At 41.7% G+C, this 26641-nt stretch overlaps 1 protein-coding gene across 3 annotated transcripts in view; it reads right to left on the bottom strand.

Annotated features, from left to right (window-relative positions):
* The window catches only part of OSBPL2 (oxysterol binding protein like 2), a 56718-nt gene that overhangs the window by 16239 nt on the left and 13838 nt on the right, over positions 1 to 26641 (bottom strand). For 2 of the 3 annotated variants that reach the window (XM_077117113.1, XM_077117103.1), the window contains 4 exons: positions 24525 to 24669; positions 23064 to 23139; positions 1335 to 1469; positions 764 to 861 (listed from right to left, as the gene is read on the bottom strand). In XM_077117113.1, the coding sequence (XP_076973228.1) occupies positions 764 to 861; positions 1335 to 1469; positions 23064 to 23139; positions 24525 to 24669 (454 nt within the window). The remainder of the gene's footprint in view (positions 1 to 763; positions 862 to 1334; positions 1470 to 23063; positions 23140 to 24524; positions 24670 to 26641) is intronic. The other variant, XM_077117122.1, reaches the window with a different exon arrangement.

The following is a 26641-nucleotide window of genomic DNA, read 5'->3' as shown; positions in this document are numbered from 1 at the left end:
CTTCCACAGTCCCGATTCTACTGCACGTGTGTTCATGTGTTTATGACACACTCTCTCCTGGGCCTATCACATGGGATGGGGAAGCGACACGAACAATTCAAGGCTAAACGCCACCCAGTCCAGCCCTTCGGGAGCCCAAACCACAAACAAGGTGACTTGTGATCCAGCCTGACCTCCGGAGTCTGAGTTCCAGGCCCTGGGGGTCAAGTTTCAAGTGTGTGCTGGGCACGACGGGTAGAGATGCTGCTTAGAAGAAATGCTGCAGGAAGGAATTTCACTAAACACTTAAAATGTCACCGTCTGGCCATTTCTAAAGCTCCTGCACAAGACTGTGCAGTGGCATGTGGGATTCTTTTAGAGTAAAGCCTCTTTGCAATTATTCTTCTCTTTAGATTCACCGGCTTTTTCAGTAACATTTACTAAGGAGCTTTGGTAAACTGGCCTTGTTTTATTAATTAGTACTTGTTTCCATTTTAGTGCAAAAACTAACAATCTTACTCATTTGTACTGTTCTCTCATAGATACTATATCTCCATTCTTGAATGGAGAAAATATTCTATTTTCAACTCTGTTTTACATTACTAAGGTTTTAAGTTATCAACACAATAGTGCATGTATGTGAAATATTTTCTTCCTATAAATACTTTTAGTAAGTTCCTTAATTCAAAGTGGAGAAATCAATACTGGCAAAAGAATCAAACTCGCCAGTCATCAAAAGAATTACACTTACAAACTATTTACCATGGGGTCTTTTTTCCCTTACCTGGTCAGTTCGTAGGTTTCTCCCAAGAGAGGATTAAATGGCTTGCCAGTCCTCTCCCACTGTGAAGCCACGGCCGAGACCGCAAAAGCAGCCACAGACTGTAAATAATCCACAGAACGGGGTGAGGGCCCTTTCCCAGGTAGGAAGTGCTGGCGGGAGAGGACGCCTAAGGCACTTATTCTCCAGGCGCCACTGCTTTCTCTCTGCTCAGCTTTCCACAGAAACATGCTCTGAGGTCACAACCTTACGGGGAAGCGTAAAGGACACCACCTTCTCACAGCCCCGAAGGGTGGGCAGGGCCTCCATGTACCCCCCAGTCATCCCCAAAGGGTCCCCCAGCTGGCGCAGAGGCAGCATCGGAGCATCTTCTCTCTCACACGCGTATGTGCACTCACGGGGGCATACAAGCTGTGACACGGAAAGGGCCCAAAGGTCCCTGCCAGCCAAAGGAGACCACCAGCCCTGCCTCCTACCCACAGACCACCACTGCCTTCCAGGAAGATCCAGGGCCCCACTCAGACCCCTGCAGACCCTGTGCCTCGGGCCTGAGGATGCTAGGCCGGGTGCTCACCTGCATCCTCTCCAGGGGCTGGGCCTGGCAGGACGCCTTGTGGATGAGGTGCACGTGCTCCATGTACTCTGTGATGCGCTGCAGGAAGCTCAGGGGCTCATTGAAGGCGATGGGCATTGTGATCTTGGACAGCTCCTAGGATGGGCAAGGGGAACTGTGGCCTTCCTGACATTGCTGGGCTTGCCACACACATGTGACCCAAGAGCCCCCACATCTGGCCCCACTCTGAGAACTGCTTCCCGGGGGTATGGACCTGGTAAGGAACCCATCTGTGCATCTCACCTGCCAAGTGAACTTTCCCCATCACAGGCCCCATGAACTCGGTCCCCAAGGTGCTGGACTCCCTGCACTGTGGCCCTTCTGCCCCCACTGCCCCATCCCAGACCCTCGCCTTAAAGAGACATGGCTGGGAGTGTTTCCAGGCAGTCTCCATTCTCCCTGCCCCTCAGGCAGAGCCTCCATTACATCACCTATGGGATGGAATAGTCACTCCGTTCCAGTACCCATGTTAGAACTCTTAGCCTGGCTAGGAAGCCCATCCATAGTGTGGTCCAATGTGGCCTTCCCAAAGATCTCCCAAACTCAGCCGAGGGGCCGCAGGTACCTGTTGGTAGGCCTTGTCCTGGGTCGTAAGCTAAGTGGGCCGGGTCCTAATTTCACAGAGCTCCAGGGGGAAGACAGAAAGACGCTGGGAGGGGAAGGACGACAAGCACCCCTGGGAAATTCACTATTACGGGTTACCAGGAAGGAGATTTTGATAGATTGAGTAAAGGCTGACAGTGTCCCAGAAGGTACACAGGTGTGCACGTTAGGACAGCTTCCTCAGGGGAGGACCAGGAGGCTGGACTGGTCAAGGTCCATGGAGGGTGCAGGGACCACAAAGGGAATGCAGGTGCACAGGAAGAAGAAGAGACATGACCCTGGGACCCTAAGCTCAGTATCTAAGGGATGGTAAAGGACACTCAGGAAGAACAAAGCAGGAAATTAGAAAGAAAAACTAAGCACATATTTGTAGTTTATGCCCCCAGGCAAGGGTTAATACCCGTAATAGACACAAGAGCGCCTGGAAAACGAGCAAGGACAAAGTCAACAGGTCAGAGGTGTCAGCCACAGGTGGGAAAATACACAACCAGGGACCCCAACCGTGGTTGTGTGGCCCATGTCAGCAGTCCCCAAAGACAAGAACACACTATCAGCAGGGTGTGGGATGCACAAAGCTGTAGCACTACAGAGGGGGCTTGGCCGTGTCTCGCCAAATCCCCTATGCATCCATCCTTTGATTCAGGAACCTACATCAACAGATGCTCTGGCAAACACACACAAGACACGTGCACAGGGCTTCACGAGACAGCACCGATGGGTCAATGGCGGCCAGATGCAGCCTGGACGTCCAGGGATGGCACTGGACAAGTCCACAGTGGGGGGGTGGGAGTACAACACACTGGACAAAAAGAGCATAAAGTAGCTCAATACATATTGTTAAGTGAAAACAGTAAGGTGGAGAAGAATCTGTTTAACAGCCTGCTATTTATCTAAGAAATGGGAAGATGATCTATACATGATTGATTTATGGGGTACAGAAAGATACAGCATACAATTTTTGCAATGCTTACATATAGGGGAAGGGAAATAGTGGGGGTACAGGATAGAAAAAACTTAACTTCGTGGAATATATTGTGCTTGACAGCCTTAACTTTGGACCCATAATTCTAAGACAAAACTAAATTTAAAAAGCAATCTTGGGGTGAGGCAAGATGGCAGCGTAGAGAGGTGTGGAGTTTAGTTCATCCTCTGGGGTAGCAAGTAAATAGTCAGGAATTGTACAGAACAACTGTTGGGGGGGGGGCTCCAGTGACTGGACACACATCATACACCAGTCTGGAAGAGGTGAAACGGCTGAGACCTCACACAGAACTCTAAGACCCCCAAGCCACAGAGGCCGGTGCCCCTCCCCCATGGGCACGGCAGGCTGGTTCCCAAGGGAAAAAGAAATGGCCCCTACTAGGAGCAAGAAAGTTAGCTCAATCAAGCTCCAACTGTGGAATTAATAAACAAATTCAAACTGATAAAAACAGGCCCCGAGCACAAATAAACTTGGAGTAAGAACTAAAGGAACTGAGAGTTCCCTGCCCACCCACCTGGCAGAGAGGGGGCAGGACTGACAAAAAGAAAGATTTAGACCCCAAGAAAAGCGATACATAGAGCTTGGGGGTACACAGAGCCCTGTAACAACTTCAGCTCATGATTGGCAAACCCAGGGAGCTGGGTCCAGGTCTGAAAAGGCTTTATTTCTCTCTCTCTTTTTTTAAACTTTGTAATAGCTCATGAGATAGAACTGTCAGCATTCTCAAACTCCAGCACTGCCCCAGGCAGGCAACAGTGGAATTAAGGCTTGTCTGAGAGACAAAGTAACTAGTCAGGTGAAAGGAGTTCATTCCCTTAAGTATGTATTTTCCCAAGAAAAGGGGTGGGGCCCAGCTCAAGTGGAGGCCCTCCTTCAGGGAATTCAAACTCCAGGAGCTGGAAAATAGAAGCAATCAAAGCCCACCTAGTACCTCAACTCTGCCTCAATCATGCCCCTGGTGGGAAGAAATTAAAGGTACCACATTACTTTATGCCTATGGGAAGCCATGGGCAGAGAAGTGCCACATGCTGGCCAGGACAGGAAAAGCACAGAGTCTACAGGCTTCATAGGAATGTCTGTTACCCTGCTGGGTTTCACCCTCAGGAAAACCTGATGCTGCCTACACTTTTCTCCTGAGACATGGGCCTGTCTGGTTGGGGAAAATCTGACACAGGTCAATCATATCTAAGTAGACTCACCTCAAAAAGAAATTTTTCTATACAGGCAGGGCAAGAACAAGAAAAGCGAGAACTGGAAAATTCTGTTTTATTCTAGAGGTCTAGAATAAGTTGAACTGAATACCAAAGAACAGATACAGAACAAAGCCATTACGCAAGAAATCCAAGGTAAAAGAGTAAAAATAACATCTGGGATAAACTAATTAAGGAAATCAATGCCTAGATGTCAGCAAAAATAAAGAGTCATACTAAAAAATCAGAGATATGGCCCAAAGAAACAAACCAACATTTAAAATGAGATACAGGAGTTGAAACAACTAATTAAGGATGTTTTAACAGACATTCAAAGTCACATCAAAAAACAAATGAACAAGTTGAGAGAAGATATGGCAAAAGAGATGAAGGATATAAAGAAGACATTGGGAGAGCATAAAGAAGAACTTGAAAGTTTGAAAACACAAAGAACAGAACTTACGAGAAGGAAAGCACAACAGAAGAGATGACAAAAACAATAGAGACCTACAACAGCAGATTTCAGGAGGCAGAAGAAAGGAATAGTGAACTAGAGGACAGGACGTCTGAAATCCTACACACATAAGAACAGATAGGCAAAAGAATGTAAAAATAGAGGAGGGTTTCAGGGAACTGAATGACAATATGAAGCACACCTATATATATACACACACACACATATATATTACTGGTGTCCTAGAAGGAGAAGAGAAGGGAAAAGGAGAAGAAAGACTAATGGAGGAAATAATCACTGAAAAATTCCCATCTCTTATCTAAGACATAAAACTACAGGTACAAGAAATACTGCATACTCCAAACAGAACAGATCCAAATAGACCTACTCTAAGACACTTATTGATCAGACTGTTAGATGTCATATACAAAGAGAAAATTCTGAAAGCAGCAAGAGAAAAGCAATCCATCACATACAAAGGAAGCTTGATAAGACTATGTGTGGATTTGGAGGCAAAAACCATGGAGGCAAAAAGCCACTAATATGATATATTTAAGATTCTGAAAGAGAAAAACTGCCAACCAAGAATTCTATACCCAGCAAAACTGTCCTTCAAAAATGAGGGGATATTTAATATATTTTCAGACAGTCACTGAGAGGATTTGTGACTAAGAGACTGGCTCTACAAGAAATATTAGAGGGGACACTAAAGGCAGATAGGAAAACACAGGAGAAAGAAGTCTTGAGAAGAGTGTAAAAATGAAGACTATCAGTAAAGGTAAAAAGAGAAAAAAAATAAGATATGACATATAAAATCCAAAAGGCAAAATGGTAGAAGAAACCACTGCCTTTACTGTAATAACATTAAATGTGAATGGATTAAACTCCCCAATCAAAAGACACACACTGGCAGAATGGATGAAAAAGCAGAACCCATCTATATGCTGTCTGTAAAAGACTCACTTTAGATACAAGAACAAAACAGATTGAAAGTAAAAGATTGGAAAAAGACATATCATGGAAACAACAACTAGAAAAAAGCAGGGGTAGCTATACTAATATCTGACAAATTAGACTTCAAATGTAAAACAATTAAAAGAGATAAAGACTCTATGTATTAATAAAAGGAACAATTCATCAAGAAGACATAACAGTCATAAATATTTATGCACTGAGCCTAAGTGCCCCAAAATCATGAGGCAAACACTGACAACACTGAAGGGAAAAGTAGACACCTCTACCATAATAGTTGGAGACTTCAAAACACCACTGTCATCAATGGAGAGACTATCCAGACAGAGGATCAATAAGAAAACAGAGATGTTGAATAATATAACAAATGAACTAGTCTTAAAAGACATTTATAGAACATTAAACCCCACAACAGCAGGACATACTTTTTTCAAGTACTCACAGATCATTCTCAAGGATAGACCATATGCTGGATCACAAAGCAAGTCTCAATAAATTTGGAAAGGCTTAAATTATACAAAACCTCTCTCAGATCATAACAGAATGAAGTTGGAAATCAATACCAGGAAGACGGCTGGAAAATTCACAAATACATGGAGACTAAACAACACACTCTTAAACAACTAGTGGGTCAGGAAAAAAATTTAAGACAAATCAGTAAATACCTCAAGGCAAATGAAAATGAAAACATAACATATCAAAACTTACGGGATTCAGCAAAGGGGGTGCTGAGAGGGAAATTTATTGCCCTAAACATCTATTTTTAAAAAAGAAGAGCAAAAAATGAAGAATTAACTGTTCACTTGGAAGAACTAGAGAAAGAACAGCAGTTTATCCCCAAAACAAACAGAAGGAAAAAAAAAAAGATAAGAGCAGAAATAAATGAAATTGAGAATACTGAAACAATAGAGAAAATTAACAAAACCAGAAATTGGTTCTTTGAGAAAATCAATAAAATCAATGGACCCTTAGTTAGGCTGACCAAAAAAAAAAAAAAAAATGCAGAGAGACAGAGGAAGCAAATAAATAAAATCAGAAATGGGTGAGGGGACATAACCAATGACCCTACAGAAATAAAGAGGTAATGAGAGGATACCATGAGTAACCACATGCTAATAAACTAAACAACACAGATGAAAAGGACAACCTCATAGAAAAACATGAATGACCAACAATGATTCAAGAAGAAATAGATGACTTCAACAAACCAATCACAAGGGACTGAATCAGTCATCAAGAAGCTCCCCAAAAAGAAAAGTCCAGGACCAGATAGCTTCACATGTGAATTCTACCAAGCGTTCAAAAAATAATCAGTACCAATCCTGCTAAAACTGCTCAAAACAACTGAAGAGGAGGGAAAGCTACCCAACTCGATCTATGAAGCCAACATCACCCTAAAACCAAAGCCTGACAAAGATAATACAAGAAAAGAAAATTACAGAACAATCTCTTTAGCAAATATAGATGCAAAAATCCTAACAAAATACTTGCAAATTGAATCTAGCAGAACATTAAAAGAATTATACACTATGACCAAGTGGGATTTATTCCAGGTATGCAAGGCTGGTTCAACACAAGAAAATGAATTAATGTAATACATCACACCAATAAATTAAAGCAGAAAAACCACATGATCATTTCGATTGATGCAGAAAAGGCATTTGACAAAATTCAACCTATTTTCTTGATGAAAACACTTCAAAAGACAGGAATAGAACAGAACTTCTCCAACATTATACAGGGAATATATGAAAAACCTATAGCTAACATCATCCTCAATGCGAAAAGACTGAAAGCTTTCCCCCTAAGATTAGGAACAAGACAAGGATGTCCACTGTCACCACTGTTATTCACTATTGTGCTGGAAGCTCTAGCAAGAGCAATTACATAAGAAAAAGAAATGAAAGTCACCCAAATTGGAAAGGAAGAAGTAAAACTTGCATTGTTTGCAGATGACATGATTCTATATGTCAAAAATCCTGAAAAATATACAGCAAAGTGATTAGAGCTAATAAATGAGTATAGCAAAGTGACAAGGTACAAGATCAAATCCCAAAAATCAGTTGGGTTTATATATATATGCTAGTGATGAGCAATATGAGGAGGAAATTAAGAAAAAAAATTCCATTTACAATAGCAACCAAAAGAATCAAATATTTAAGGAATGAATTTAACTAAGGACACAGAAGACCTATACACAGAAAACTACAAGAAACTGCTGAAAGAAATCATGGAAGACTTAAATAAATGGAAGGGCATACTGTGTTCATGGATTGGAAGACTACATATAGTTAAAATGTCAATTCTACCCAAATCACTTTATAGATTCAGTGCAATACCAATTAAAATCCCAACAACTTACTTTGCAGAAATAGAAAAACCAATAACCAAATTTATTTGGAAGGGCAGGGTGACCCATATAATTAAAATATCTTGAGAAAGAAAAACAAAGTGAGAGGTCTCACACTACCTGACTTTAAAGCATATTACAAAGCTACAGTGATCAAAACAGCATGGTAATGACATAAAGTTAGATATACTGACCAATGGAATCTGAGTGTTCAGAAGTAGACTCTTTCATCTATAGACAATCAATCTTTGATAAGGTGGACAAGTCAATCCAACTAGGACAGAGAAGCCTCTTCACTAAATGGTATCTGGAGAACTGGATACACAAAAGACAGAAAGAGGACCCATACCTCACACCCTATATAAAAATTAATTCAAAATGTATCAAAGAACTTGGATCTTAGAGCTAAGACCATAAAACTTCTAGGAGAAAATGTAGGGAAGCATCTTATAAACTTGTGATAGGAGGTAGTTTCCTAGACCTTACACCCAAAGCACGAACAATGAAATAAGAAATAGATAGATGGGATCTCCTCAGAATTAAACCTTGTCAGGAAAGTAAAAAGAAAGCCACACAATGCAAGACAACATTTGGAAACCATATTATCAGATAAGGGTTTAATATACAGAATATATAAAGAGATTCTACAAATCAACAACAAAAATACAAACAACCCAATTTAAAAATGGGCAAAAGACATAAACAGACTCTTGTTAGAAGAAGAAATACAAATGGCTAAAAGGCATATGAAAAGATACTCAACGTCACTAGCTATCAGAGAAACGCAAATCAAACCACAATGAGATAGCAATTCACACCCACTAGAAGAGCATTATAGGAAAAAAAACAGAAAACAACAAGAGTTGGACAGGATGTGGAGAAAGAGGCACACTTATATTCATCATTTGTAGGGACGTAGAATGGTGAAACCTATCTGGAAAGCAATTTGGCAGTTCCTCAGGAAACTAAGTATAGAACTGCCATATGATCCAGAAATCTCATTAATACGTATACATTCAGAGGAACTGAAGGCAAGGACGTAAACAGACATTTGCACACTGATGTTTACAGTGGCATTGTTCCCAATTGCCCACAGACAGAAACAGCCCAAATGTCCAGCAATGGACAAGTGGCTAAACAAGCTGTGGTATATACATACAATGGAATATTATGCAGCTGTAAGCTAGAATAAAGTCACGAACCATGTAACATGGATGAACCTTGAGGACATTATACTGAGTGAAATTAGCCGGAAACAAAATACAAATACTATATGGTCTCGCAATATGAGCTAACATTAATGAGTGAACTTTGAGAGTTAAAGTTAAGAACACACAAAACAGAAGAGGACTTCCGGGTCAAGGTGGCGGCTTAACAATGAGCGTGTTTTAGTTCGTCCTCCAGAACAACTATTAAATAACCAGAAACAGTACAGAACAGCTCCTGGGGCCACATCAGTGACCAGACACACAGCGTACCCCAGTCTGGACCAGCTGGACCGGCTGCAAGCACCCCCCAGAATCGTGAGTTCCCAAAGTTGCGGTGGCCAGCACCCCTCCCCCACAGGCCGCTTCCCAGAGGGGAAAGGAAAGGACTTTACCAACAGCAGGGACTGGGCACAATCAAATGCCAAATGTGGAACTAATTAACAAATTCTGACTACTAAAAATAGGCCCCCAGCTTAGGTGAACCTGATCAAAGTGGAGGTTGCTCATTTTTGCCCCGGCGCCAAGGGGTAGGACTGACAGAAAAAAGGGGAAAAAAAAGAAGGAGACAAGAGGTTTTTGGCTGTGTATCTACAAAGGCTTGACTGCCTCGGGATACAGCGGCAGGACTTTTCAGGCTGCAACTGCCCCAGGCATAGGCAGAAGTGAGCTCTTTTGGGGGCTTGTCTGGAGCCTGTGCCTTCCCCAGGGGAGGAGTGAAGCCCAACTCAGGTGGAATCCCTCCATCAAGGAATTCAGACCCCAGGGCTTGGTAATTTGAAGTCATTAAAACCAGCCTACAACCTCTCCTCTGTCTCTACCACGCCCCCAGCAGGGAGAGTCTGCCAAAGTTAAAGGTACCGCATCATCTTATGCTGGTGGGACCTGCAGTCAGACAAGCGCCACACACAGGGCAGGATAAGAAAAACAGAGTCCAGAGACTTCACAGGAAAATCTTTCAACCTGCTGGGTCTTGCCCTAGGGAAAACCAATGCAGGTGACTCTTTCTTCCTGATAGGAGGCCAGTTTGGTCTGGGAAAATCTGGCTGGGGTATATAATATCTAAGTAGACCCTCCCAAGTGTGGTGGTGGGGAAGGCACCACACAAGCAGGGCAAGAAACAAGAAAACAAGAACTGAAAAATTCTCCTCTGTTAAACAAAACTTAAGCTAAAGGTCCAGATAAAGCTGAACGGAATGTCAAAGAACAGATAGACAACAAATTCATCCAGCAAGAAAACCCTAGATAAAAGAAGTGAAAGCAATCTCCAGAATAAACTAATTAAGGTAATTAAATGCCTATACGCCAGCAAAAAGTAACAAATCACACTAGGAAAGTTGAAGATATGGCCCAGTCAAAGGAACAAACCAACAATTCAAATGACACCCAGGAGCTGAAACAATTAATTCAGAATGTACGAACAGACATGGAAAACCTCATCAAAAACCAAATCAATGAATTGAGGGAGGATATAACGAAGGCAAGGAAAGAACAAAAAGAAGAAACTGAAAGTCTGAAAAATCAAATCACAGAACTTATGGGAATGAAAGACACAGTAGAAGAGATGAAAAAAACAATGGAAACCTCCAATGGTAGATTTCGAGAGACAGAACATAGGATTTCTAACCTGGAGGACGGAACATCTGAAATCCGACAAGAAACAGAAACTATAGGGAAAAAATGGGAAAATATGAGCAGTGACTCAGGGAATTGAAAGACAATATGAAGTGCATGAATATACATGTTGTGGGTGTCCCAGAAGGAGAAGAGAAGGGAAAAGGCGGAGAAAAACTAATGGAGGAAATTATCACTGAAAATTTCCCAACTCTTATGAAAAACTTAAAATTACAGATTCAAGAAGTGCAGCGTACTCCAAAGAGAACAGATCTAAATAGACATACTCCAAGACATTTAATAATCAGAATGTCAGAGGTCAAAGAGAAAGAGAGGATCTTGAAAGCAGCAAGAGAAAAGCAATCTATCACATACAAGGGAAGCCCAATAAGACTATACGCAGATCTCTCAGCAGAAACCATAGAGGTGAGAAGACAGTGGGATAATATATTTAAATTATTAAAAGAGAAAAACTCCAACCAAGAATTCTATATCCAGAAAAACTGTCCTTCAAAAATGAGGGAGAAATTAAAACATTTTCAGACAAAAAATCACTGAGAGAATTTGTGACCAAGAGACCAGCTCTGCAAGAAATACTAAAGGGAACACTAGAGACAGATATGAAGACAGAAGAGAGAGGTGTGGAGAAGAGTGTAGAAAGGAAGACTATGAGTAAAGGTAAAAAGAAGGAAAATTAGATATGACATATAAAATCTAGAAGGCAAAATAGTAGAAAAAAGTACTACCCATGCAGTAATAACACTGAATGTTAATAGATTAAACTCTCCAATCAAAAGACATAGTCTGGCAGAATGGATTAAAAAACAGGACCCATCTATATGCTGTCTCTACTCAAAGGACACGAGGCCAAGGACATAAATGGACATTTACACACCAATGTTTATAGCAGCATTATTAACAATTACCAAGAGATGGAAACAGCCAAAATGTCCATCAACAGAGAGTTGACTAAACAAACTGTGACATTTACATAAGATGGAATATTATGCAGCTGTAAGACAGAATAAAGTTATGAAGTATGTAACAACATGAATGGACCTTAAGGACATTATGCTGAGTGTGATTAGCCAGAAACAAAAGGACAAATACTGTATGGTCTCATTGATATGAACTGACATTAGTGAATAAACTTGGAATATTTCCTTGGTAACAGAGACCATCAGGAGACAGAAATAGGGTGAGATATTGGGTAATTGGAGCTGAAGGGATAGAGATTGTGCAACAGGACTGAATATAGAAACTCAGAAATGGACAGCACAATACTACCTAACTGTAATGTAATTATGTTAAAACACTGAATGAAGCTGCATGTGAGAATGATAGAGGGAGGAGGGCTGGGGACATAATGAAATCAGAAAGAAAGATAGATGGTAAAGATCGAGATGGTATAATCTAGGAATGCCTAGAGTGTATAGCAATAGTGAAATGTACAATGTACAAATTTTGAAAATGTTTTTGTATGAGGAAGAACAAAGGAATGTCATTATTGCAGGGTGCTGAAAATAGATGATAATTAATACTTTAAAATGTCACCTTATGTGTGAGACTAAAGCAAAAAATGTTTATTTGTTACAAAATTTATATTTTGACTAGAGCATTTCCTAATATAACTCATGTAGATAGTTTGATTGAATGTTGTAAGTACTTGGAATCTCAGGTAGGACATGAGATTTTGTTGGTTTGTCCAGAGTGATACCCTGATGAATCCCAGAGTGATTTGATCAGTGACTGGAAAAGTATTTGCAAGACTCCTCGGGGAATGGTGAGAGTGGGGAGAAATTCAACTTCCCCAAGTTGAATTCTTGATATTCTCACAAGCAGTGTGGACAACCAAAGCTATAGGCTGAGCCCCCAGTCTTGGGGTTTGTTCATATGAAACTTAACCCCGCAAAGGATAGGTCAAGTCTACTTAAAATTTAGGCCTAAGAGTCACCCCCAAGAGAGCCTCTTTTGTTGCTCAGATGTGGCCTCTCTCTCCAGCCAACATGACGAGCAGTCTCACCACCCTCCCCCTCTCTGCATGGGACATGACTCCCAGGGGTGTGGACCTTCCTGGCAACGTGGGACAGAGATCCTGGAAGGAGCTGAGACTCAGCATCAAGGGACTGAGTAAAACCCTAGAATGAGCTGAGAATTAACATCAAGGGATTGAGAGAACCTTCTCGACCAAAGGGGGAAGAGTGAAATGAGACTAAGTGTCAATGGCTGAGAGATTCCAAACAGAGTCGAGAGGTTATCCTGGAGGTTATTCTTATGCATTAAGTAGATATCACCTTGTTGTTCAAGATGTAGCGGAGAGGCTGGAGGGAACTGCCTGAAAATGTAGAGCTGTGTTCCAGTAGCCATGTTTCTTGATGATGATTGAACAATGATATAGCTTACACAATGAGACTCTGTGAATGTGAAAACCTTGTGTCTGATGCTCCTTTTAGCTACTCTATCAATAGAAGAGTAGAACATATGGAATAAAAATAAATAATAGGGGGAACAAATGTTAAAATAAATTTAGTTTGAAATGTTAGTGGTAAATGAAAGCGAGGGGTAAGGGGTATGGTATGTATAATCTTTTTTTTTCTCTGTTATCGTTTTATTTCTTTTTCTGTTGTCTTTTTATTTCTTTTTCTAAATCGATGCAAATGTTCTAAAAATGATGAATATGCAACTATGTGATGATATTAAGAATTACTGATTGTATATGTAGAATGGAATGATATCTTAATGTTTTGTTTGTTAATTTTTTTAATTAATAAAAAAGTTAAAAAAAAAGTTAAGAACACAGATTATCAGGAAATAGAAAGAGGGTAGAGATTAGGCATCTGGTGGTGAAAGAATATAGAGTGTGTAATAGGACTGATTATAAAGATTCAAAAATGGATAGTATAGTACTACCTGACAGTAGCCCAATAATAAATGTGCACTGAACAAAGCTGAGTGTGAGTATGGCTGAGGGAAGAGGGCTGGGAACACACATGACATCAGAAGGATAAAGTATAAAGACAGGGATGGTATAAATTTAGAGATGCCTAGAGTGGACAGTGATGGTAATTAAATGTACAAATATAAGACCGTTTCTGTATAAGGAAGAACAAATGAATGTCAACATTGCAAGGTGTTGAAAATGGGATGGTGTACAGGAAAAAATATAATCAATGCAAACTAGAGCCTATAGTTAACAGTAACACTGTAAAATGCTTCCATTGAATGTAATAAAGGCAATATGCCAAAACTAAATCTCAATAGGCAGTGGATATGGGGGAGGAGTATGAGATTATTTGTGGAAGAAAAGGAAATGTCTTTATACAGATTGTGGTGACAAAGGCATGGCTATGTGATTATACCAGGAACCACTGATTTTTTATTTAGGTTAGACTGAATGATTTCCAAATAAAACTGTTTAAAAATGAATAGAGAGATACAAGTGCTGCAGAAAATGTGGAGAAAGAGATGTATGTACCTATTCACTGTTAGTAGGGAAGCAGAGCCATGCCCTTGGGAGGGCAGTGTGGTGGCTCCCCAGGAAGCTCGGGGTGGGGTTGCCACATGATTCATATGATCCTGCTGGGTGTATACCTGGAGACTCTGCAAGTAGGGACACAATGGACATTTGTATACTGGTGTTTATAGTGGCAATGTTCAGGACTCACAATGGATGGAGGCAGCCTAAGGTTACAATGACTAAGGAATGGACGGGGGAACTGTGGTGTATATATAATGGATTACTGAGCGGATGCAGGAAGGAATGAAGGTGAGAGGCATACAACTCGGTAAATGAACCTTGAGGACAGCATGTTGAATGAAATGTCAGAAACAAAAAGGCAAATATTATCATGCCTCACTCATATGGACTAACTAGAATATACAAACTAGAATTGAAGTTGAGAGCATGGGTTACCAGGTTGGGCCTATTGTCAAGGTCCTAGATTGTAAGCTCTTACAACAGTCACATCTATTCTGGAGTTGTAACTATTATTTCTAAACTCTGAGATGCTGAGCTATTTGTGTATAACCCTGTCGTTCACTGGAACTTTGGGCATTTGTGTGACACCTGAGACTCAGAGTGAGAACGCTGAAGCTATGAAAGTCAGCAGTACCCCATACAGCAATTGCTAAAAAAGTTGAAAACATGATCAGACTTCAATTAGAGATATGAATGAAGCTAATATTCACAGGACTAAGGTAAATCAGAATACAGGGTAAAGGATGATATGGTCTGAAAACTTCAACTTCTGTGAGGGACCAAAGGAAGAGATGTTTTCTTGGTGCAAAATTCATATTTTTGGTAGCACATTGTCTGAAATTTTAACTAGATTATCTCCCTGGAGATGTGACTCAATCAAGAGTGGTTGTTAAACAGGATTAGGTAGAGATGTGTCTCCACCCATTCTAGGTAGGTCTTGATTAGTTTAATGGAATCCTATGAAAGAGGAAATATTTTGAAGAAAGCAAGAGATTTTGAGAGAGCAGAACGACATAGACACAAGGAGCACAGAGTCTACCAGCCAGCGACCTTTGGAGATGAAGAAGGAAAATTTCTCCCAGGGAGCTTCATGAAACAGGAAGCCAGGAGAGAAAGCTAGAAAATGACGCTGGGTTCACCATGGGCCCTTCAGCCAAGAAAGAAACCCTGACTGTGTTTGCCACGTGCCTTTCCACTTGAGAAAGAAACCCTGAACTTCATCAGCCTTCTTGAACAAAGGTATCTTTCCTTGGATGCCTCAGATTGGACATTTCTAGAGACTTGCTTTAGTTTGGACATTTTATAGTCCTAAAAGCTGTTACTTGCAACTTATTAAATTCCCCCTTTTCAAAGCCATTCCGTTTCTGGTATGTTGCATTCCAGCAGCTAGCAAACTAGAGCAGGGTTTACCCTATGAAACGTACTCTTGCAAAGGGGAAGCTAAACCTAATGATAATGAAGCATAAGAATCACTCTCAGATTTTGTAGGTTTGTCCAGTATAATGCTCTGATAAATCCCAGAGTGATCTGAACAATGAATAAAAAAGTATTTGCGAAGTCCCATTGAAGGAATGGCGAGAAAGGGGGAAAATTCAACCTTCCCATTTGGAGAATTCCTGATATTCTCGCAAGCAGTGGGGATAACCAAATCAATAGGTCAAGCCCTCAATCTTGGGGTTTGTTCATGTGAAACTTATACATGCAAAGGATAGGCTAAGCCTACTTAAAATTAGGCCTAAGAGTCACCCCCACAGAACCTCTTTTGTTGCTCAGATGTGGTCTCTCAGTCAATTTGGCAAGCAAACTCACTGCCTTCCCCCTCTCTACATGGGACATGACTCCCAGCAGTGTAAACCTCCCTGGCAACATGGGACAGAAATCCTAGAATGAGCTGGGACTCAACATCAAGGGTGAAAAAGTGAAAAAACCTTCTCCACCGAAAGGGGCAAGAGACAAATGAGACAAAATAAACTGTCAGTGGCTGAGAGATTTCAAACAGAGTTGAATGTTATCCTGGAGGTTATTCTTACACATTATATAAGATATCCCCTTTTTAGTTTAAGGTGTATTAGAGAGGCTAGAGGGAACTGCCTGAAACTGTAGAGCTGTGTTCTAGTAGCCATGTTTCTTGAAGATGATTATATAATGATATATCTTTCTCAGTGTGACTGTGTGATTGTGAAAACCTTGTGTCTGATGCCCCTTTTACCTACAATATGGACAGATGAGTAAAAAATATGGATTAAAAGAAATAAATAATAAGGGGAACAAATGGTAAAATAAATTGAGTAGAATGAAATACTAGTGATCAACAAAAGGGAGTTGGTAAGAGGTATAGAAAAAAATAGGGGGAACAAAGGTTAAAATATATTGGGTAGATAGAAATCTTAATGGTCAATGAGAGGGAGGGTTAAGGGGTATGGTATGTACGAGTTTTTTCTTTTTTCTTTTCATTTCTTTTTCTAGAGTGATGCAAATGTTCTAGAAATGATCATAGTGATGAATATATAACTGTGATGATATTGTGAGCCATTGATTGTGCACCAAGTATGGAATGTTCATAAGTTAAGAATGTTTGTATGTTGTTTTGTCAATTAAAAAATATATACATATATATAAAAGAATTACTATCAGAGAACATTTTTTGTTGCTGAGATGTAGCCTCTCTCTCTAAGCCAACTCCGCAAGTGAGTTTACTGCCCTCCCCACCACATGGGACATGTAAATCTCCCTGGCAACATGGGACAGAACTCTGGGATGAGCAGGAAACCAGCATCATGGGATTAAGAAAGGCTTCCTAACCAAAAAAGGGGAAGAAAGAAATGAGAGAAAATAAAGTTTCAGTGGCTGAGAGATTTCAAACAGAGTCAAGATGTTATCCTGGAGGTTATTCTTATGCATTATATAAATATTTCTTTTCAGTTTATGGTATATTGGAATGAATAGAGGAAAGTAACTGAGACTGCTGAACTGTATTCCAGTAGCCTTGATTCTTTTTTCTGTATCACAAGTACAAAGTTGTTCTTTATTAATTGATATTAGTTTTGAAATTTTAATTTTTTATTAGACTAGTTGTAGGTTCACAGAAAATTATGCAGAAAGTACAGTGTCCCCAACAGTGTATTTTTTTTTTAATATTCTTATTGAGACTTGATTCTTGAAAACAACTGTATAACTATATAACTTTAACATATGACCATGTGAATGTGAAAATGTGGCTGATGCTCCCTTTATCCAGGGTATGGACAAATGAGTAAAAAATTAAGGACAATAAATAAAAAAATAACGGGGATAAGAGAAAAAAATTTTCTCTGTGTTCTTATTATTAAGCAGTTCATTATGATGCACCTAGGTGTATATTTCTTTTAATTTTTCCATCTCCGTACTAAGAGTAAACTTGTGAACTCAGGACTTATGTTTTTTAATATGTGCCTATTCTCTCTTTTGAAATTACAATGGATTTAAAAAAAATTTTATTAATAAAACCAATCAACATACAATATGAACATTCTTTTTTATCACATAGTTGTATATTCATCATCATGATCGTTTCTTAGAACATTTGCATCAATTCAGAAAAAGAAATAAAAAGAAAATAGAAAAAAATTCATGCATACCATACCTCTTACCCCTACCTTTCACTGATCACTAACATACAATGGATTTTTGCTGAAAATTCTCTGTCTTTCACTTCTTTTATCTTGCCTTTTATATATTTTTTGTACCTTTATCTCTCTGCAGTGAATTATGTTTGTATTCCTCGGTACTATCTTCCAAGTCATTAATTCTATCTTCAATTTGTTCCCAGTCAACAGTTTTCCCCATCTATTTCTTTATATTTTAATAATTACATTTTATACTTCCAAGACTGTTTATTCATTCTTTTATTAAATTTTTCTATTTGACTTATACAATATTTGCTTGTTTTATTTTCATAATTTATTGGTCTTTATTTAAAAGATTTCAGTTCTTCATTTGCTCTAAAAAAAAAAAAGGAATGTCTAAACAGCAAAAATAAAATAAAACAAATGAACCTAACCATTCATTGCATAGAGAAGAAACACTCCAGGTGTTCTATATACCCTTAGGACAAAAAGAACTACAGAAACAAACAACTCTGCACCTTTTATTAAGGACGGCTGTGCATATGTGTGGTGGGACAGGATAAGCATGTGACTCATCAACTGCATGCTAGGTGAAATCCATCACCTCCAGTGCTGCTGAAAGCTGGGCTTGTCCGTGTGGGAGAAGGGGACAGACATGAGGCTGACGAGGTTAGGTAAATCCTGCCATCTGAATTTGAAGCATCAGAATGAAACAAAGTAAAACATAGTTCCTCTTGGGGCATATGATAAAACTGTAATATAGACTATAAGCTTTATAGCAATGTCAAATTTCCTAAACTTGATAACTGTACTTGAAGGTGGTTACATGCGTGAATATCCTCCTTCTTAGGAAATGAACATGGACCTGTTCAAGAAGCATGATACAGATACAACCTACTCTCAAAAATTTAGGAAAAAAAGATAGGCAGACAGCACAAAACAGCAAATGTGGCAAATGTGGTTAAAAGGGTATTGAGGCAGGGGTTGCTAGAATTCTTTATCAGGGGTTTGTGTTATTTTTTCAACTGTGCTGTAAGTCTGAAATAATTTCAAAATAAGACATTTTAAAACAAACAGAACATAAATATAGTTGCTAGCTCTATCCCCTGAAAGGACCTAAAAACAAGGACCAGCCCTCAGCATGCCTAGAGCCGAGCAGTGGTCCTCACACTCCATCTTGGTCCCTCGGGAGTGGCTGGCCCCAGATCCCAGGCAGTGAACATAGAGGAGGAGCCTAGAGTGACCAGAAGACTCAGGGCCATCCTGACAGGGCTGAGAACAGGGACACTTACAGGCTGGGGCACATCACACAGCTTAAATCCGTGAGTGAAAAAACAAAAGACAATCTAACTGGCCATTCCGTCTTGGTGGGTGATGCTAGTGAAACAACGTATTATTTTGAAAACTGGTAAAGAGAAAGAGCCATGCACTAATCTTGACTTTCCTATAAAAACTACATTTATAGTCAATGAAGGGAACTTTCTCAGTATAGAAATAGTTCACATAATAAATGAAGGGTGACAACACTAATCTGTCAGCAATTTACAACTTCTAATGAATTAATGGATCCAGCAAACGAACATCTATAGTTCTTAAACTCAGAAAAAGAACCAAAAAAAGACATGTAATAGGTCTCCAATGGAAGGATCTAAATGAGGGCCACAAAAACAAATGGCAAAATAATAACAATAATAATAATAAAAGATATTTGAGACTATCAGAAATTTGAACAGAGTGGACATTTGATGATATTACAGAATTATGCTAATTTTTAGAAGTAGCATGTTATTGTGGTATGTTAAAAAGAACTTTTATTCTTGAGGTATACATAAATATTTGCCAATGAAAAGAAACATGGAATTGGCTTCAAAGTGCTAGGGGAGCAGGGCAGGCAGTGGTGCTGCATACGAAGCCTCACTGGCCTGATGGGTCCTCATGGGAGCTGTGATGGGACGTGAGTGTCAGTCCACCTCTCTGTCTTCTTTTGCACATGTTTAGAGTTTCCCAAGTTAACCAATTTGTGTTTTTTATGTATGAGCTGAGAAGCAGCAGAAAGAGAGTTGTGAAATGCAAATCTAGAGATGGGCACCTTGAGGGCACAAGGGCCCATCCAGGGCACAGCACAGGGGACCCAGAGGGTAGCCTTTCTCCCAGCAACTCTGACAACAGCTGGCCATGTTTACAACCATCTTCTATCCTGTTCCTTCTTTCAGCAGTGAGACAGAAAACAGAACTCACATCATTTCACTGCATTGAAAAGATGCTTTTGGTATTGGAATCTTATCAACTTTAGGAAAATGCACTTATTGTATACCTCAAACAGATGATGACATCAAGACCTGAACTGCTCAAATCATCAAAAATGCAGGAGAAAACACTAATAAAAAGAGAAATCTCAAAGGCGTTATGTTAGTAGAGAAACACAAAGAAGTGGAGACATGTACACAGTCATGGTGAGCATGCCTATGTGCATGTGTGGGAGAGCGCGCCTACATGCACCTCCATGGAGAAGTGTGTACACACACGGGAGAGCACCTATGTGCACCTCTGTGAAACAGTGCACATGCAAGGGGGGGTATGCCTATGTGAATCTGTGGGGGAACACACCTCTGTGGAGGAGGGTGTACACAGGTGGGAAAGTACACCTGACATGCCTCTGGGGAGAACTGCATGCATGAGTGCACAGGCCTATGTGCATGTGTGGGAAAGCACACCTACATGCACCTCCATGGAGAAGTGTGTACATGCTTGGGAAAGCACACCTAACGTATCTCTGGGGAGAACTGCATGCATGGGTGCGCAGGCCTATGTGCACATGTGGGAGAGCATGCCTACATGTACCTGCTTGGAGAAGTGTGTGCACACATGGGAGAGCACATCTCTGTGCACCTCCATGGAGAAGTACATGCATGCATGGGACCTCAAGAACGCTTGTGTGCACCTCTGTGGAAAACTGCATGCATGCATGGGAGAGCATGTATATGTGCACATCTGTGGAGAAGTGTTCAATTGTGGGTGAGCGCACCTATGTGCACCAACATGGAGAAGTGCATACATGCATGGGCGCTCAAGCATGCCTGTGTGCACCTCTGTGGAAAACTGCGTGCATGCGTGGGAGAGCATGCCTACATGTACATCTGTGGAGCAGTGTTCAATTGTGGGTGAGCACACCTACGTGCACCTCTGTGAAGCGTGTGCATGCGTGGGTGAGCACGCCTACGTGCACCTTCATGGAGTAGTGCACACGTGTGGCTGAGCACGCCTATGTGCACCTCCACGGAGCAGTGCACACGCATGGGAGACATACAAATGTGCACCTCCATGAAGTTGTACATGCATGGGTGAGCACACGCCTACATGCACCTCCATGGAGCAGTGCACATGCATGGGTGAACATGCCTACCTGCACCTCCACGGAGTAGTGTGCACACGTGGGTGAGCATGCTGATGTGCACCACCATGGAGTAGTGTGCACGCGTGGGTGAGCACGCCTACATGCACTCTCTAGCTCTGCCTGCTTAGAACGCCTAGGAGCTATCACACCTCAGAAGCGACAAGTAGACCCAGCCCCCGGATAGGAGTTTCTCTAGGCTATTCTGCAATAAAAGTGCAGAAGTGGCTGATCCCATGGCTGGGGAAGGGAATACAAGGCACACAGCTCTCTGTGGTGCCAAAAGTAAGGCAGTGCTCAGAGCGGGCGGGGGCCTATTGAGAGGGCCCAGGAAGCAACCTGGAGGAGCTCCCAGGGGCCAGAGGTGGAACAGTTTGAGCAACTCATGACAGTACTGTCATTATCACCCATAGAATAAAATAAAGGTCCATGAGTCCACATTGATATAAATAAGTAACCGAATAAACACACAATAAGGGGAGAAGGGATACCTCTCCTGGAAGAAGTCCAGTGATAAATGTAGAAGGAAAGAAGGGAACAGAAAATTATCATAAGAGCACCACAGTAACAATCACTGCAGGTAAAATCTGCCAATGGACGCTAATCTTAACAGATTAATCTTAACATGATGGGACACAGAATATTTACAGAGGCCTGGTATCTTTCCCAAGATATATATTAATTACAAAGAGAAACACAGTAACCCTACAGGGGAGAGACCTGACAGTGCTGCCTTAATCTGGGAGCAGGGCTGACCACACAGCCATGAGCCCTGGGAACCCTGGCATCGCCTCTAGATTTCTGCAAAAGAGCAGAGCCTCACCCAAACCCCAGGACACTCTCCAAGTAGGGCGCACTCTGCAAACCACCAACAAGGTCAAGAAAGACAAGGGAAAATTGAGGAATCTTCACAGACTGGAGGACACGGTGGAGACATGACCAAACATAGTGCGGTCCCACCTGGGACCCAGGGCCAGAGAAGGACATGAGAGGAAAATGGGAAAATCTCAGATTAGTTTTGGTAATTACATTACAGTGACACAACACACTAACATCAGCGGAAGAAGCCAGTGGGAGGGATATGGGGACTTCCTGTATTGTTTGCTACTTTTCTATAAATCTAAAGTTATTTCAAAATAAAAAATTGAAAAAAAATGACATTTTCTATTTTCTACGTAAAGAAGGACTGAAAGGGGATAAGAGTAAAAAGTAAATGGCATTAGAAGAATGTGGGTGAAGAATATTTGAGAGGCAGCAAGGCATATTTTTCAAAGATCATTTCAACTTGAGTTTTCCGTCATCAAATACTGGCTTGTGAATGTGTGTGCTAAAATAGGCGCAGCTAGGATTCCAACAAATAGTAAAGGAAAATCAGAGGAAGAAAAGTCTATTACTTTCAGACACTCTCATTATTCAAGTATTTTTTCTGATACTAATTCTAAGCATCTGACAAGGGATGCTCACCAATCCTGGGTGGGCCAGCAAGAGAGGGGAATCCCAACGCAGAGGCCCTCACCACCCCACTTATGTGGACTGTCCAAAGTTAGTGGACAAAGAACACATCACAAAATACTGAGGGACATGTATAGCTGACTGATGTTTATTACGTCAGGTTTTTAATCTACAGGATTACTTCTACTACTAGGTCTTTAAAATAATTTACTTTTTTTTTTTTTTTTACCCTCTTCCCTCTACATATTTGCCCCTTTCCAGTTTTATTATTTTTATTTCCATGCTGTTTGGAAAGATGCCATGGTGTGCTTTCTTGAACTATCAGCAGAGCAATAATTTTACAGGAATTAAAATGTTTAAACTCATGCTTCAAAATAAGACCATGTAAACTTACCAAGCCAATGCATTTTTTTAATATACTCCACACGCTGAAATCGCTTCTGGTAAACATTGGGGCAGGTAACGCCGTCCTGGAAAGTAGTAACATTAACAACACATCTTTATCCATCCAATGTGAGATGCATGCATGACTGCTGATGTTGCGCAATGACCCTTATTTTCTTAAATTTTATATCTAACATTAGCATTTCTTTATTCTGCCATGTTAAGGGAGAAAAAAAAAAGACTGTTTAGGTGTTCAAAGGAAGGTTTCTGCCTTGGTTTTTTTTTGGTGGCTTCCTAGGAAACGGTAACAAGGATGATGCTCAGTGACTTGAGAACACTAATCCCAGCAGAGGCCGTGTGAGGTATGGGCAGGGCCTGAGGCACGCAGACCAGGTAAGGACAGAGACTCTCACTGCACACGCCAGTGGCCCCTGCCTGGGGCTGAGGACAGTAGCAGAACTACGGACAGACCACAAGGGCACCAAGAGTGAGCTGGCTCTGGAACATCTTTGTAGAACCCGGCCTTCAGGAACCCTTTCGAACACCTGTTTAGACTCCCATGAGTGCATGCCTGCCATAGATGTCTTTTCTGGCCAGCAGTAAGGGAGAGCCCTGAGCGGTCACACCTAAACCATGAGACTTTAACTCCCAGCCCCTACTCTCCATGGACTCAGGGCAGGGTGGGGAGGGGCCAGGCACTGGACCAAGGGGTACAGTCTCCCTCTTTGGAATGTGGAGCTGGGATGAGACACTCCTGCATGTCTGAGAGGGAGGGAGCCTCAACGGACATGTATATTTGTACATTTGGGGAAAGAGGAAGCAAGGTGGGGAAAAGCAGCGTGGAGGCCCCCTGCAGGAGCAGGTCCCCTCTGCTGCCCCCAGCCCCCCACCGCCCTGCTGCCCCACATGTGCCGTCTAGACGCCCGTTTCCCTTGGCACAGATACTCCCCTCTACCATCCCAGCCTCAGGAATGAGGGCAGCATGTGCTCCTGCCCAGAGGCGAGCTCCTCCTCAGAGAGGTCAAATTAGGGCAACCGGGTCAGGCCACTCTTTTTATGTCAGTTGGGAGAAAAAATGGGAAAAAAAACTAACACTTCCTAAGCACTGTGTTCAGGCTAAAAGAAGCCAGTCCTCATCTCCACTCCCTCAGTCCCTCACCTGGAACCTCCCCCCATGTGTAGACACAAGCCAAGAGGGGTACAAGGACTAAGGGCACCCGAGCAAGGTGGGGGAGCACAAGAAAGAGGAGCAGAAACTGGGGAGGTGGAGGAAGGAGGAGCAGGAATCAGGGAGGCAGAGGAGTGGTCAGGCCATGGCGCTGCTGGACCAGGCCTGGCACAGCAAAGCTCTGGGTGTACTGAGGACCTGGCCGGGCTGAGGGGTGTGGGTGGTGGAGAGAAGGGGGAAGGAGACCCTTAGGCGACACGCGGAAGGTGGCCTGCACCCTAATGTGGATGGGAGGCAGTGTACCTGTGTTTCTGAACTCCATTTTCTTGAGGGGGCCTCTCCCCAACTTTTCCAATCCTAGTACTTCTGTTGGTGTCCAAGTCAATCATTCCAGATACTCTCTGGTTTGCCTCGGAAAAGTCCCCAGAAGAATGATCAGAATCAAAGCCTGCACAAGACGAATGACACGTGAAGCTCCCTGGACTTGGAAGACGTGAACTTCTGCCTCCAAAATCTCTGGTTACACAAGTAAAATACCTAAAGCTCTCAATTGCAGTTAACTGTCACATCTCAGAATAATTAGTTCTGTAGAGAGGCAGGAACCCTGCAGGGACCTTCCCCAGAGGGAACACTGTTTCTACACCAACTCTCGTGTGGGACCTTCCTGTGGTCGGGCTCGGCTTCAGGGCGCTCATCTCCCAGATGGCCACCTCCAGGCTGTGCAGCTCCGCCTTTGCAGGACCACATTCTGCAGCCTGCTCTAAAGTACTGCCTGTCCAATCCATCTGGAAGGACAGAGCACTGCAGCCTGCCAACGCCCTGCCAGAATCCACCAAAACCATCACCAAACAATAGTTGAATCGCTACACGATGGATCTGAGCTTAGCTGTGCACAGAATGACATGTAAACGGAAAACTCTAGGGAAATGACTAGTGAGGATTCTGCAATGCAGTCGTGCACATCCTCCTGGACCATCCAGTTACCGGAGTAGGAACAAGCACTGCACAGGACCCAGCCCGTGACTATCCCCATCAGAGCACTTCTTCCTGGAGAAGCAGGTGACTGGGGAAAGGAAAGTGCATACTTCCTTTCAATTCCACCAGGACAATTTCTCTGAAGTCCTGAAGTTCCCGCTCCGGAGCAAGAGGGGATGCCATAATTAATTCCAGGATGGAAGGGGCATCTGACCCACTGCTGCTCACAACACGAGCCCTCGTTTCAGAGGAGGAGGGCAACTGTCGTCAGCCCGAAACGTAAACAAATTTGCTGCTAAGATTCCCTGGGAATGAACAAAACATCTTCTTTCATCTTCTGCTATACTAACAGAATTTGTAAAATATGGCTTTGAGTTTTATCACACAATTCTGGAAGGAAGAGATTAAGAATGAATCTCTCGGGGCCCAGCCTCTCCAGAACATCAGATTGTTCCATCTCTCTAACCCATATTAATGACAGACACTTCCAACATGAAAAAGTCAGAATGGCCACAGCCCAAACATAGCCTAAAGAGAGGGATGGAAAGATCAAATGATGGATGATGAGATGGAGATGATGATGGAGAGAATATAGGATTAACAAATGAATATGAATGCTGAATCATTAAATTGATATCTCTTTTAGTCTCCAGTATCTTAGAGTAATTAGAAGTAAAAACCTAACATTGTGGAACTGTAACCCACGTCAAACTCCGAAATATGTTCTATAACTAATTGTGGTGCTGTGCTTTGACATTCATTGGTTTTTTGTATATATGTTATTTTTCACAAAAAAAAGAAAGGAAAAAAGTTGATTGTGATGATACAGAAAAATTTAAGCCCTCTAGACTCCTATATTCTGAAGCAGCTAGAAGGAAAAATCTGAGAAGATTGTATGGTAGTCCACGACAAACTCTGGGATCTGTCCTGTAACTAAAGAGTGCTTTGAAAACTATGGCTTTTTATTTCTTTGCTTTGTATATATGTTATATTATACAATAAAAAGTTTAAAAAAATTAACCTCTCGGATGACCAATATTTTCTGACTTTGCTACCTTATTCCCAAGGCAACACATATTTAGTCCTCAACCTGAAATTATTATAGAGACACCGGCTTAGAGGAAATCCCTTCTGCAGGGCTGACCTCATGAGTCTTGGAGACCCGGTGCTGTGGCTGGTGTGGCCCCCACACTGGGCCTCCAGGCTCCATGGAGACCTTAATGAGAAATGTGCAGGCAGCCGGCCCACCAAGCAGATGTTCATTTAAATGATACCCTAGATGTGAGCCCCGAAAAACACAGCAGCACAGCACTGATAAACATGGTGAATCTAAGACACATCTTAAATTAAGCCAATGTTATATTACTAGTTTAATAATATTTTAATCTACAGAGCACAACACACAGAAAATCAAAATTCAGATAAGGTAAGGAAAAAAACTTGAA

The sequence above is a fragment of the Tamandua tetradactyla genome, chromosome 1, assembly GCF_023851605.1.
Source record: "Tamandua tetradactyla isolate mTamTet1 chromosome 1, mTamTet1.pri, whole genome shotgun sequence".
Taxonomy (NCBI): Eukaryota; Metazoa; Chordata; class Mammalia; order Pilosa; family Myrmecophagidae; genus Tamandua; species Tamandua tetradactyla.
This window is presented reverse-complemented; position numbering and strand designations above follow the sequence as displayed.